This window comes from Lactuca saligna, chromosome 9 (assembly GCF_052625555.1).
Source record: "Lactuca saligna cultivar CGN05327 chromosome 9, ASM5262555v1, whole genome shotgun sequence".
Taxonomy (NCBI): Eukaryota; Viridiplantae; Streptophyta; class Magnoliopsida; order Asterales; family Asteraceae; genus Lactuca; species Lactuca saligna.
Genome location: NC_136425.1, coordinates 2480116 through 2495729, shown reverse-complemented (window position 1 = coordinate 2495729; position 15614 = coordinate 2480116). Strand labels below are relative to the sequence as shown.

Below are 15614 nucleotides of genomic sequence, written 5' to 3'. Positions count from 1 at the left end.
TAGACTTTTAATGTTATACATAGTATAAGGGTGTATTTTACACTTTTAAAATACTAGGTGGTTTAAATTACACTTTTAATTAACCATGGCATTATGGATTTATTAACTCTCTTTTAATTATACACTTAATTAATTTAATAAAACCATAAGGGTTTAATTTGAACTTTTTCAAAATTAGGGTTTTAGAATTCAGACTTTCAAAATTAAACTTTTAACCAACAATTTAAATTCCAAAACTTGAGGGCAGGTTTTGAAACTTTTCAAAACAATTAAGTTTTAATCTCACTTAAATTTTTTTGAATTTAAGACAATTTAAATTAAAATTTTAAATATTAAAACTTTTGATTTAATAATTATCTTGAATTAAACTATTAATTTAAATTATTAAATCATAAGGGATTATCTAGATCATAGGGATAATTACCATTTAAACATTTAACTTATCCTAATCCCTTAAACTTCTACATGGATTTCGAAAATAAGGAAAGGATAATGCAAAATCTTTAATTACCATATATAACAATTAAAAGATAATTACAAAATATGAGATAATCCAAATCCCTAAAATTTAGGATCTTATCTTGGGGTGGAGGCTAATTTCGAAAGTCAAGGGTTTATGCAAACCCTAGATTTCGAAATCTTGAGGCTTAAGGAAAGGATTTGAAAACCCTTTCAAATTTCGCAAATTAGGGTTTAGGAACCCTAATCTCGAAAATTGTCTCCTAGGGTTTATTGGCTATAAACCGTAATATGTTAAGTTCATACAATTGTATAATGCTAATAGAAAACAAGTTAACCAAAGGCTCTGATACCACCGAAGGGTTTTATACAAACAATCCTATGTGTGCATGCAACCCTAGATTTGGATTTATGTTTTTACTATTAGATACATAACACTACGAACACATAAAGAAACCCTAATGTGGTCTACTATTTTCGAAATTCACCAAGAAGGATAGATAACATACCTCTTGTTGTTATATTGCAATAACAACTTAAATCTTCAAACCCTAAGTCTTGAAAGCAAGCACCACAAGTGTAGTGCCTTTAATGGCTCACAAACACCACAAACAATTTGAGAGGCTATAGAGAAAGAAGGAAAGAGATAGAAATCGGCCCTAAGAACCCTTTAGGAAGCATGGAAATTTTTTTATGGCAAAGGGGTGTTTATATAGGTGTGGAGATTAGGGTTTCAGTCCTTATCCTTATATAGTTGCTTGCCTACCAAGTAACAATAAGATAACCCTTGAATGCCCTTATCTTTAGACGATTTCAAGGATCCTTATCCTCTTGATTTCGTCCAACCCATATCTAGGATAATCCTTACCCTACTAAGAAACTATCACACAATTACAATTCAGCCCCTCTAATTTAATTAATTTCACTTGATCACAAAATTAATTATTGACCAATATTAATTAAACAAATATGATTTCTCCTTTAATATATTATTCTTATAACATATTAATAAATCATAATAACCTCTTTCTCTATTATTTCTCTAGTCAAGTTGCTTTGGTGAAGGCAACCCAAAAGGACCATGCACAATCGAGGCAAGTACTTACCAAATATGGTTACGGGCTTAGACATTAATCCAACAGTCTCCCACTTGGATAAGTCTAGTAACCACAAATGTAAGTACAACTCGATTAACAATCGTAGCTCTCAAAGACGTTGTCAAACTTTGATCTTATCAGTAGTCTGTCCTTTAGATAAGGGATCATATATTCCTCAATTCTGGATATCGTATAGACGTGAGACATGGATTGAAATCATTCTCTAAGTCTATGTGTTGTTTCCCGATTTCCTATTTACGACGACTGACTAATTGAACAAATCAAATTAGTCCTAGCCCGGCCGAGCATTTATGTTTGTCATCACTAAATCATCGAGGGGCCCACAGATATCGCTTTTATCCCACTTTGGGTAAAAGGAACGGATAAACTTCGACTCAATGCTTGCTTGCACCCACTCACCAAATCACACACAACAATAAGTTTTATAACACCAAGAGACCAAATCACAGACAACAATAAGTTTTACAACAATATATAGGTTCAGGTTCATTTGAGACCATTCTAATTTTGTGAGACCATGGGACCAAATCTAAAAATAATTTTAAAATGCAAAATAAATGGAAAAATCAAAAAATTCTTTTTTTAAATATTATTTTCGGAACTTGAATTAACTAAAAAAAAATCCCATTTTTTTTTTGAAAAATACGTGAAATATTCTAAATAGAATTAAAATGCAAAATAAATGGAAAAATCTAAAAATTCTTTTTTTAATTATTATTTTCGGAACTTGAATTAACTAAAAAAAATCTTATTTTTTTTAAAAAATACGTGAAATATTCTAAATAGAATATTACATTGTACATATTCTAAAAATAATTTTAAAATGCAAAATAAATGGAAAAATCAAAAAATTCTTTTTTTAAATATTATTTTCGGAACTTGACTTAACTAAAAAAAATTAAAAAAAGTAAAAAAATGCGTTTTACGGTTTCACAAAATTAAGCCGTCTCACATAAACCTAACATTATATATATATATATATATATATATATATATATATATATATATATATATATATATATATATATTGAAATTCAGTTATGAATGTCGGAAAATCATATGTGAATCTTACCAAAATTTATTTGTAAATGATTAAAATATAGAAGTACGTAGTAAAAAGCTTTATGTGAATTATTAAGATATTTTTAATTTTGTTCATAACAAGTTGGAATCTTGAAAAAAATTGTTCATAATTAGTCGGCAATACATCGACTTCACTCACCAATGTCCAATGATTATACGACATAAGGCTTATCATCATAATACACGTCACTAACAAACTTCCACACTTGGTAAATAACTAGTATTAATATAACAAGATTTGGGTTTAAAATTTGTTATGATCGAGACAGACAAGATTGGCATCAAGAAACATGCACGAAATGCACCAAAAATAGCAATAAAGCAAGCATGCACCTGTAATATATATATATATATATATATATATATATATATATATATATATATATATATATATATATATATATATATATATATATATATATATATATATATATATATATATAGAAGTGGTTTAAATGAGAACCAAAAAAGGTTAAAAACCGTAAGAACTTCTAACTTTAGATGTTTATAAAGGGTTTAGGGTAACCCTAAACCCTAAATCTTAAACCTTAAACCCTTTATAAACACCCTAAACTTTAAACTCTAAACCCTTTATAAAGATGTAAAATTAGAAGTTCTTACGGTTCTTAACCTTTTTTGGTTCTCATTTGAACTTATATATATATATATATATATATATATATATATATATATATATATATATATATATATATATGTATATATATATATGTATATATATATGTATATATATATATATATATATATATATATATATATATATATATATATATATATATGGGTAAAGTGAATATACCTAACAACCTTATATAAGCTTAGGTACCTAACCTCATCAAACTACGTCATTTTGCATAAAATTTTCGTTGCAATCATCCAAGGTTCTTAAATTTCATCCCTAAACTTGATTTACTTCAAAAAAATTTGAAAATATATCATTATATTTCTCCTACATCCTTTCATTTGTAGCGATAGGATATGAAACCCATTAGGTGGTATTCGATAGAAAGACGTGATGCAAAAGAAATATATTGTTGAAAATCCAAAGATTTTGGAAGTAATCAAGTTATGGGGTTGAAGTTTAGGAATCTTAGGCAATTACAATGTAAATATGATACAAACCGATGTAGTATTATGAAGTTAGGTACCTAAGTTTATATAAGGTTGTTAGGTATATTATATATATATATATATATATATATATATATATATATATATATATATATATATATATATATATATATATAGACACACACACACGAAGCTTAGTAATAATAAACTGGGTATTTTTTGGCAGAAATGATCCCTACACTTTGCTCCTCATTGTTTAACTATTTTGATAGTTTTGGTCTTTGCAATCAATATTTTTATACATTTTATGGAACCTTTTAATATTTAAAGTTTGGCCACAAAATTTAACGCTTTGAGAACTTTGATCCCTTTTCTAAACTTTGCTAATTTCTATCTTTTTAATTCTTTAACCGTTTTGAAACTTCTGATCTTTGAAGTCAAAACTTTTACATTTTTACATAAAAACATGAAAAAAAAAATGGTCCGGGGCAAACTCAGGGCTTTTCATCCTTACTCTTTGTACGTCTGTCATATTTATGGATTCGGAAACAATATTAAAAGCTTCTGGCCCCCGCATAACGGGGTAACCTTTCTAGTAGAAATCAAGTAAGCGAGTATACATATAAGTTATAACATTATTCTATGTAGATGAAATACATTTGAAATGATGCATTAGCTTCTGCATCAATGCAACACTTTATAGATCCTACGAAAAGTGATCGTGAGATCGAGTTGAATTACATACATGTTTTAACTAGTAACATATACATTTTTATATGATTTGAAAAAATTATTGGTTCTACATCATTATCCTCACATCTCTTTAATCTAAATAATATTTATCGTACTAAAGGCTCTTGTAGCCCTAAAGAATACTAGATGCTACAATAGCTTGTTTAGAAACATGGCCTTATAAATGGGTCCTTTATTGGGAAATCAATATTTGGAGTAATTAATGTGGTGCAATCTCTGAACAGGAAGGAGATGTGGAGGAAGGAAGTTGTGGTGTGGGATTGGCCAGAGGTGGCGATGGTTAGACGATATAAAGAAAATAGTTGCATAGTGGGTTAGGAACTTAGGAGTAGGGTTGAGGAAGACTATCGAAATTTCTTACCTGACTTGAATCGACACCATTTTGTGTTAATATGAGACGATAGTGGTACTATAAAATTGTGAAATTTGGGATTCGGTACTGATATTAGTATCGAAAACCGATACCATACTTGGTACCGATATTGGTAACTTTAGGTCGATTTGGTACTTAATATATTTGTGATTCTCGGGTTAGTACCAATTCGGTTCATGCTCAGCCTAGCGAGGAGATCCTGGTGGCCATCTAACTTTATTAAATTCTAAATTGATAATACTTTAATAAAAAAAGATATTGAAAAATCATAAAAAAAATTTAGTCTCCCTATTATATAGGGTAGGACCGAAACCAAAATATAAAACCATATGGACGTCTGAATCTACCTCTTCTAATAAACAAAACCAAATTTTGTCAAGTGTCCCTATTCTACCTTGCCACTTTGCCACCTATCATCCTATGCAAAATTCCTATAATTCCGATTGAATTAAATCCGATTAAATCATATAATAATCATAAATAAATCAGAATAATTCGATATCTATTAATGTAATCCCGAATTTTTCTGAAATTATTGAATGCGTCAGTTTCAAATTCCATGTTTTTTGGAAACAATATCAATTCCCGTTCTAAATCTTTGGTTACAAATCCTATCTTTTTTTGAATTCTTTTAAAGATTTCAAAGAATCTCAAAAAATCAGCATTTTGAATTCAAATTCTAATACTAAATATTCCGACTCCATTTAATACGTCTTCAACTTTCATTCCCATTATCGAATTTTATTGTGCTTCCTCATCTTCAACAATACGATTTCTGCAAAGAAGACAACATAACAACTCTGGTTAGTTCATCTTCATAAACCAATATTTATAACCTTTTTCTGAAAATACTTTAATACCAATGTAGTTTTTGTTTTCTAAAGACATCTCTTGTGAATTCTATCATTCCTTTTTTTCTACAAAATTTCACTATAAAATATGCTTTTTACAAGAAAAAAAAAAATACAAAATTGAAAGTATGTGTATATGTTGCTATTTCTGCTTTAAAATCAGTTTAAAAAAACAGTTATTATCTACAACTCTTTTTTAGTACATTGCTATTTTTTATTTTTGGTCATTAAATATACATTTATTTGATTGTGTATTATAAACTATTGCATCTTTGTTTAACCTATGGACCATTTTATCTACAACACTTTTTTAGTACATTACTATTTTTTATTTTTGGTCATTAAATATACATTTATTTGATTGTGTATTATAAACTATTGCATCTTTGTTTAACCTATGGACCATTTTTTACACGATTATTGTTAAATTATTTATTACTTTGTAATTTCCTGCACACACAATACATACAAGGACAATTTCTGTAAATTTTTATGACGTGGACCAAATCTGTTTTATAGAAAAAATAGGACTACAACTAATTAGATCGATAGTTTTTTTTTTTTTTTTTTTTTTGCTGTAAATGACTCTTCTATCCCTCACCTTACATCACTATTAAAAATATGCTGCTGTAAATGCTGTTATATTGTTGTCCATTTTTGTAAGTTTTTTTTTTTTCTGTAATTAATAAAAAAGCACATTTAATATGTAAATAAAAGTATGTTGCTGGGATTTTCTAAATTGAGGTCCAATATGTAATTACTAACTTTCTGTTGTAACAGAGAAAAGAGAAGTTGTAGTACAAGTTGAAATTTAGTGTTGATTGTTGCATTATTTTTTTTTTATTTTATCTACCCACTTTACACAGGGACCAATTCCGAAAACTGATTGCATTTGTTTACCTTTTTGCTAACATGCATTAAACCAACCAATTTATTTGTATCCCATTATATATACCTTATTGCTACTAAATGCAGAAAGGGTATTTTGGTCCATTTATTATACTTATATGTTTTAAAAACATTATAACCCATAATGACTTCCAATTATAATATTAAACGGTGGAAATTTAGAAAAGGGGCATTTTGGTCCATTTATTATGAAACATTGTTATTTTGGTCTTTTTAACTTCATATAACTATTTAATTTCTTTAGCACTTTCATTTTGCACCTGAGTTACGTTTCATGAATATTGTTATTTTTTAGAACTTCATTTGGATATGGATTTATAGTTATGTCTTAATATTTAGTATGACATTTTATGCCTTTTTTTTTTTAATTATCAAATATATCACTAATAATAGCCGGATAACATCAATATATAACCTGGAACTTGAGAAGTGTAGTTTATTTGTTTTATCTATAATATCAACATATATGCATACCTTTACACAAAATAGCAACATACTTATATCTCTTCCGATTATATGTTGTTATTATCAGTCAAAATGTAATTAAGTTTCTATTATGAGTATAACATTTTGAAACACACTCTATGGGTTATCTTTCAATTTTCGTGTTTGATTTCATTATTATCTATAATTTTAACACATAATCATGAATGCCAGATGGACATATATTTCATTGATGGACAGATACCTTTGGAGATGGTGGAAGCTGAATTGAAGATAAGAAGCTCAAATCCTGCATATTGTAGAAACGATACTGTGTCTGGAAGATCTTTTGTTGCGTCAAACTGTTGTTCTATACGGACTTGATTTCGAAGCTGTAATATTAAGAACTCGGTCAGCTACGAAATAATGAAGCTTGAATAGATATTTAATTCCGTAATACAACTAATTTGAAGTATTAAGTTACACCCACTTCATATTTTCACTGATGTATTTTTTTTTTTTTTTTTTTTTTTTTAAATAATGATTTTTGTATATGTCCTTTTTAAATAAAAGGGTACTATGGGTTTTACATATTCAAGCAATTAACTACGCATCTTCTACAAAAACGAAAAATATTGGTTTTACCTTTATTCATCTTTTCCCCAAATTCACCGTTTGATTGAAGCCACCATTACAAGCATCTTTCAACATCAGACCAGAAGGCCGCCATTACTTCTTCCAAAGCTTTTCACTGGGTTTTGACCTTATCTTTCTTCTCTACTCTACGGAACCCAATTTGAAAACCATGTATGAAATTGTCTGGTTTGTACCTAAAGGCTTATTTTCTGCCTTATTAGTTTTTTTTTTTTTTTTGACTTATTTTGAAAGAGTTCGGTTTGTTTTGTTGGTGTAACTTCTAATAAGGATGGAAGTTGAAAAATAAGTTAGTAAAAATAGACAAAACTGCAAAATTCGTTCTTGTGGTATGCAAAATATTTTGGATGGGGTTCAAAATTTTTTTAACTTGCATGGAAGATCCAAAATAAAGAATTTTCTTTGGTTTTGATCCTTAAAAATATGAAAGGACTATTTTGCCCTTATTATTTATTTTTTTACATTTTCTTTATTTGCTTTAATTGTTTTATAATTAAAAAAAGCAAAAGAAAAGAAAACTAGAAAGACGGGTCCATCTTTTTTCTTCTTCTTCTTCTTCTTCTTCTTCGAGCCATGATCATCTCAACCAAACCCACCACCACCCAACTCACAAACCAAACCCCAATCTCCTTATAAATCAAAATCAAACTTCCCACCAGAATCATTTTTCGGGGACCATGAAACCATCACATCATTCAACCCCTGAGATCCAATTCAACTTCCCAAGAGTACATTTGGCGAGGGCTCCTTAGGCAAAATCAGAAAGATTTGTAAAACATCACCCATGGCAGAAAATTCGAGCATTGGGTTAAGTTTTTCGGTGTCCTTCGTGGAAATCGGTGGTTATTGCCGCTCCGATTTGGTTTTTGGTACGACAACGAAGCTTTTGTTATTCATGACTACTTATGTTTAGGCATCTTGGAGGAGCTCCTACATGGTAAGCAATCCCATAATCGAAAACTAGTGTTTCTAATTTTTTACCTTTAACCGACTTCGATTTCGCACGAAGCGAAGGCGTTCAATTTACGTCGTTAAATTGGGAAATAAGATAGCAAATAGCACTCGAAGCAGCTAAAGCAGTAGCGTCGATTCACAGTCGAGGTCTTCTCTGCGGGGTGATAAAATCATCTGACTTTCTGATACAAAGCGACTTCTGGTGTTGAAGAAAATGTTTCCGCCTCCGGCATGATTATGATCACCGGAGAAAAAACGAGAAAGGAACAAGGGTGGGGAAGACGGTGGGTGGAAAGAAAGGGGGTTGGGTGAGATTTTAGTTTTTATTTTTATATTTTTAATTATTTAAATAGCAAAATAAATAAAGAAAATAGAAAAAAGAAATGAAAATGGTAAAATGATCTTTTTAGATGTATCATGGACCAAAAACCCAAAATAACTTTGATATTGGACCTTCCATGCAAGTTCAAAATATTTTGGACCTTATCCAAAGGTTTTTGCATACCACAACGACCAATTTTGTAGTTTTGTCGTAAAAATAATATATAAGTTCGGAAAATAAACTATAAATAAGTTTAGCCAAAAACCATAAATAAACTTAGCAAAACACCTCTAAGGTTACTAAAACAATCTAAAAAAACCTTGATTATATATTTTATTATTTTAAGTTATTATCTATCCATATTTTCTAATAAATAAAACCAAAAATCATATTTTTTTTCAAACATATTTGCCATGTGGCATTTTTCTATACTTTCTCTCCAATTTCCGGTTTTTTTGGTAATATATCTATTTTGATTTAAAATTTTAAAAGCCTAAATCTTATTCGAATAGTATATTATTTTCGAAATTATTGGAGACTATCTTTTAAAAATTCTAAAAATCTCTTAGATTATAATGTACCCCAACAATTCAGTAATACATTATCCTTTTACATTACTTACTTGATCTCTTCGTTTAATTTTCATATATTAAACATGGATTTTTTTAGTTATTAGCTTTTTTTACCTAAATGTTTTAAATATTAATATATACAACATATTTCCACGGATTATAAAGAATAAAACAGACTTAAATTAAAAAACCACATGACAATAATTTAGTAAGGATGATATTACCCCACATTTTAATTGATAACCCAACTCCATTTGCTGTTTAGAGCGCGTATATATATAGCGTGGTTGAGTGTGCTAAAAACGTAAAATTTCTACTTCCTACTTCCCACCATGCAAACCAACAAACGCATTCCCTTACTTCTCTCGGCCCTTTTCTTGTTTGCGTTTTCCATCTCTTCTATTTTCAAAGTTACAAACAACCACCACTCGATTCCGTTATTTACACAAAATACACCTCTACACTTACACCTTCACAAACGCATCCAAACACAAACAGTACATACACATTGCGATGGTTCATTATACTATGACCTCTGTCTTGAAACGCTCACCACCATTCTACCGGATCTCCGATCAAAATCTCTACCGGAGATCATCAGTGCGACCATTAATCAAACAGTGAATGACGTCCAATCCACTGACTTCAATGTTACTGCCATCCGCCGGAAGCTTCGTAACCTCAACGCTCTTGAGATCCGAGCACTCGACGACTGTCACTCGTTGTTTGTCGAAACTGTCACGGAGCTCAAGTCAGCCATCTCCGTTCTGAATCGGACGCCCTTTAATAAGCACAACGATCTACAAACGCTCCTTAGCGCTTCCATGACAAATCAAGCGACTTGTCTCGACGGATTTGCGTTTAGCAAATCGAGGAATAGGATACGGAGGTACTTCCATAAATCATTGCGTGACATTTCTCATAAGGTCAGTAACTCGCTTGCTTTACTGAAGAAAATGAACGGGACGTCGAAAGGTAAGGTGGAGGCGTTCCCGGAGTACGGTGAGATGTCAGGTGGATACCCGCGGTGGGTGAAAACGAAAGATAGGAAGCTGTTGCAGGCGGCAGTGAACGAGACAGTTTACGATTTGGTGGTGGCGAAAGACGGTAGCGGGAACTTCACGACAATCGGAGATGCGTTAAACGCAGCTCCAAACGGGAGCACGACGAGGTTCGTGATATATATAAAAGCAGGCGCATATTATGAGTATTTGGATATAGACAACAGGAAGACAATGTTGATGTTGGTCGGCGACGGAATCGGAAATACGCTGATTAAAGGAAACCGGAGCGTGGCCGACGGCTGGACAACTTTCCGTTCTGCTACCGTCGGTAAGCAATAGTAGTGGATTAGATATAATCTGGGCCACATAAATATTTTCTAGTAGTTGATCTTGACATAATTTGGCTATACTTGCGATTGTTAAAACAACAAACAACTAAATAACCGAAAGAAATATTAACATATTCTATAGTTTTAAGGATTATTTGAAGACGAGCATCACGAAAATAATAACTTTTTTTTTTATAAATTTAAAATTTAAACTAAGTATCTATAGCTATAAAATATATTATAAGTAGTTTGATGACTGCTTGTTTTTTATATTGCTTTTCATTTTTATAAATATATAAATGTGTATTTTTTTATAAATGTAATAATTATATATGCTGCAATAAATGTTACTCGCGAGACCCAAATCTTTTTAACAATAAACTTTTATGTTTTTCATGAAAAAAAATAAATAATAAGCACTCATAAATTGTTAATTACATCAAAACAAATATTTTGAATATCAAGAAAAAAAAAGCGATAAAAGTCTTGCATAGAATCTTTCATAACCAAATAAATGGTTATAAATAATGGTTAATATAAAATAGTAAAGAAGGCATTAGGAATCAAACGATAAATAAGAGTATGAATAGGTTAAACTAGCAGGCCCAATCCAACTACTCGCCTTTATTTTATTAAAAGTCTTTAATACAAAAAAATACAAAATTTGGTCACGGAATGTCTGTCAAATCAGGTTCAGTGATTCTAGGGTTTATTTGTGGACACAACTTGTTTTACAACCACTCAGCTTTGGGGCTTGATTTACTTACTACCCACGAGTTTGGCACGCACTCTACCCACTTTCCCTTTCGAGTTACGTTTTTGGCATCCATCATAATGTTTTTGTTTTCGTTTTCATTACTCTATTTATTCCTGAGTGGTAAACCACGTTAAAAAGGTATCAAACTTCTTTTATAAGTAACAACTTTAATCTATTTACCTTCACAATGAGGTACCCATAATTTTTTTTTTTTTCAAAATCTGGATACAAATGATTTGACAGGGAGAAAGGTGGATACCATATATGATATATGAAAGCAAGTAAGTTTATTAAATTTTGTCCGTTTTGATACCGACTTACTCTGTGATGAAGATGATTTCTTATTTTATTTTATTTTTGTCTTTGCAATAACAGCTACAATAAAATCAATTTTCTTTTAAAAGAAACTTAGTTAATAAATCTTTTATGTTTTTATTCTAAATAAAATTTTATTTTATACATATTCGTAGAGAAAAAACGTATTTATACATGAAAAAAAAACTTAACTAAATATTGTATAAATATATATATATTTTTTTGGAATATAAATACATATTTATAATTCTATATTTCAAAAAACATAAAAATACATATTTATACTTCTAAAAATCTCACACACACACACACACACACACATATATATATATATATATATATATATATATATATATATAATTCAAAAAAACGTAAAATACGTATTTATGCTTTTAAGGCTGTGTTTGTCACATTATAGCCGGTTCATAAATTAGTTTATTTTAAAAAAAAATTAATTGTTATGTTCGCAAGTCAAAAAGTAGTTTAAAAACTAATTTATAAGCTAACTTTTTAGAAAGTTACTTAGATTAATTTTTAAGAATCTTTTTTATATTTTCCAAATACATCTTTGATTAATTATAAAGTAATATTTTTCTAAACCAACAGTTAGTTATTCTGCCAACAGGCTAAACATAGTTTGAATATGTATTTTTACGTATGCCTCTTAGAAGTATATATACATATATTTATCCTTTTCAAAGTATATATAAATATGATTATATTTTAATAAGTATATATACATTTTAAGAAGTATATATATATATATATATATATATATATATATATATATATATATATATATATATATATATATATATATATATATATATTAGAAGTATACTTATATTTTCTAGAAATATAAATATGTATTTATACTTCTATAGAAGTATACATAGATATTTTTATGTTCTTATAGATATACAAGAAAAAAATATGTATTTTTATGTTTTTAGAACTATAACCATATATTTTTTTTCTTATAAACACATATGATTGATATACTTCTAGCTATGAAAAAATATGTATATATACTTCAGAAAAATATATTAATATTTCTATAAAAAATGTCACGCTTTGAATTGATATGCTCTAATTACGAAAAATTGTGTATTTATACTTCTAAAATATATATTAATATTTTTAAAAACGTCTTTATACTTCTAAAATACGTAAAATGCATATTTGTACTCCTAAAAGTTTATTTATATGATATTTAGTTAGACTTTTTCATGTATAAATATTTTTTTTTTCTACATGAATACGTATAATATTAAAAAAAAAAAAACATACTTATGGTAAAAAAAATCATACTCATTGTATATATAATCTAATTTTTCATAATAATTTCCGTTCATTAGCTTATAAAAAATCATACTTTATTTTTATGTATATATCGTTATAAATTCAAGGTAATTAACATTTTGATGTAATTTAGAGCTTTTATTATTTGTTTTTTATGTATGTGCCACTATAAATTCGGGTTTGTCTACATTTCGATTTTTTTTCATGCTTATTTGTATATATGCTTTGTCGTTTCCTACCTATGAGTTTGATTATATATAATACGGGTTTTAGTATTTGAATTTCTATTCATTAACTTAAAAAAATAATCTTAGTTTTTTATTTTTATGTAAATGTCAGTATAAATTCGATTTTCTTTACATTTCGACGTAAATTTTGTGTACGTTTATTTTGATGTACGTTTCATGCGTATTAATTTGGTTATATATAAAATGTTTTCATTCGACCGTATAAATTGGAAGTAGCCAATGGTATCGACATTTGTTGGATGTTTCCACCGACACTTGTCACCTTTCAACTTTGTGAAATGTTAATTTTTAGCCCTAATGTCACTAAATCGTTAAAATTCAAATTACTAAACAACAATTAAGCTAGAAAAATAAAAGTGTTTGATAAAATAAAAAATAATTATTTTCACTAATAATAAGTGTCCAAATGAATGAATTGATTATAAGCTTTGAAAAAAAATATTAACTTTTTTCGAAAAGAATTGATACGGCGTTTCTTTTGAAAGCCCGATTTGCATGCTCAATTGCTCATAAAAGTGTATTACTTTAGAATATGAATTTCATTGTAAATTTATTTGGATAGGTTTGTTTTAAATTTTCAGTTGCTGAAGGCAACAATTTCATAGCTAAAGGTATCACGTTCGAGAACTATGCCGGAATTGCAAAACACCAAGCGGTGGCGTTGAGGAGTGATTCGGACTTCTCCGTCTTCTACCAGTGCAGCTTCGTCGCTTACCAAGATACTCTGTACGTCCACTCCTTCCGCCAATTCTTCCGTGAATGTAACATCTACGGCACCGTCGATTTCATCTTCGGTAACGCCGCCGTCGTCTTCCAAAAATCAAATCTTTACGCCCGTCAACCAGATCCGAAGCAAAAGAACATTTTCACCGCTCAAGGTCGAGATGATCCAAATCAGAACACCGGTATCTCGATACTAGATTGCAAAATAGCTGCCGGATCGGAGCTGATTCCGAATCAAACACTGTTCAAATCCTACCTCGGTCGGCCATGGCGACTATATTCTAGAACTGTGATCTTGCGATCCTACATTGGCGATTTAATTGATCCTGCTGGTTGGTCGGAATGGTCAAATGATCTTGCTTTGAGTACACTTTATTATGGAGAGTATATGAACAGAGGACCCGGTTCTAATACCAGTGCTAGAGTGAGTTGGCCGGGATATAAAGTGATCACGAATTCGACGGAGGCCGACCAATTTACGGTTGGCAATTTTATTCAAGGAGGCGAATGGTTGAATGCCACCGGAGTTCCTTACTACCTTGGGTTGAATTGAAAACAGAGCTCAATACGCTCGATTTTTAGTGGATTTGTGCTCGAATTCTGATAATATTAATGGATTCGGAGCATAGCATTATTGGTATTCAATAGACGAATTAAGAATCTCTTTTCAATTGTTCATGAATTATCAACTTCAAGCATTTAACCCTGTACCACATGACAATACTTCCTAAAACAAACCCGGCCCGGTGGTGTTTTCTTGGTTGGGCCTAATATTAAATATTAATCCTATTACACTATTACGTATACGCCATGTTCATATAGTGAAATCCATTTGTAGCAAATATCCATGGTAATATAGCATGGATTATTGCATGTATAGAACCAAGTTTCCAAGACCCGCAAGGTATATTCTAAATCTTACTTCTTTGGCATGTCAAAGTGTTTAATAGCATTTGGGAGCTTCTAGCTTCTAGAGTTTGATAAAATGTTCCGTTTTAAACAAAAAACATCATTTAACACTACAAGTTTTGAGCATTTAGTTTAAACAAAATGCTCCAAATCTAAAAACTATCTCACATAGTTTTTAACAAAACGTTACTTGCTATTCGCTACCTGCTACCATCTACCAACTAGATACTCCCCGCTACCTAGTATCAACTAGTTTTGTCTAATACACCCATTGTGGTATTGAAACTTAAATATTGACATCATCAGCTATATACCATGGTCATGCTCGTCCTATAATAATGAAGTCACATTACATATGAAAGTCATGCCCTATAATAATGAAGTCACATTACATATGAAAGTCATGCACTTAGAACCTCGAAATAGGTTTGAGAGTCTATAACAATTTGATCAAATGTCGATAATAATAA

At 29.7% G+C, this 15614-nt stretch overlaps 1 protein-coding gene and 1 long non-coding RNA gene across 2 annotated transcripts; one reads left to right on the top strand and one right to left on the bottom strand.

The window, feature by feature from the left end:
* Window positions 1-5398: 5398 nt before the first annotated feature.
* Window positions 5399-7913, bottom strand: LOC145014596 (uncharacterized). Its single transcript, XR_013665562.1, has 3 exons — window positions 7701-7913; window positions 7321-7447; window positions 5399-5647 (listed from the first exon to the last, which is right to left on the bottom strand). It is a non-coding gene; the product is annotated as an uncharacterized LOC145014596 (long non-coding RNA).
* Window positions 7914-9869: 1956 nt separating this feature from the next.
* On the top strand, window positions 9870-15039 carry LOC145014593 (pectinesterase-like). The gene is made up of 2 exons (XM_078973009.1): window positions 9870-10889; window positions 14094-15039. Exons 1-2 carry the CDS (start codon window positions 9890-9892, stop codon window positions 14786-14788), a joined length of 1695 nt encoding a protein of 564 aa, XP_078829135.1. The 5' UTR covers window positions 9870-9889; the 3' UTR covers window positions 14789-15039.
* The last annotated feature ends 575 nt before the right edge of the window (window positions 15040-15614 follow it).

Excerpts from the sequence above, each read along its gene's own strand:
- LOC145014593 (XM_078973009.1), top strand. The coding sequence starts at position 9,890 with ATGCAAACCAACAAACGCATTCCCTTACTTCTCTCGGCCCTTTTCTTG. Across the intron at positions 10,890-14,093 it reads TTTCCGTTCTGCTACCGTCG|TTGCTGAAGGCAACAATTTC; the intron begins GTAAGCAATAGT and ends TTAAATTTTCAG.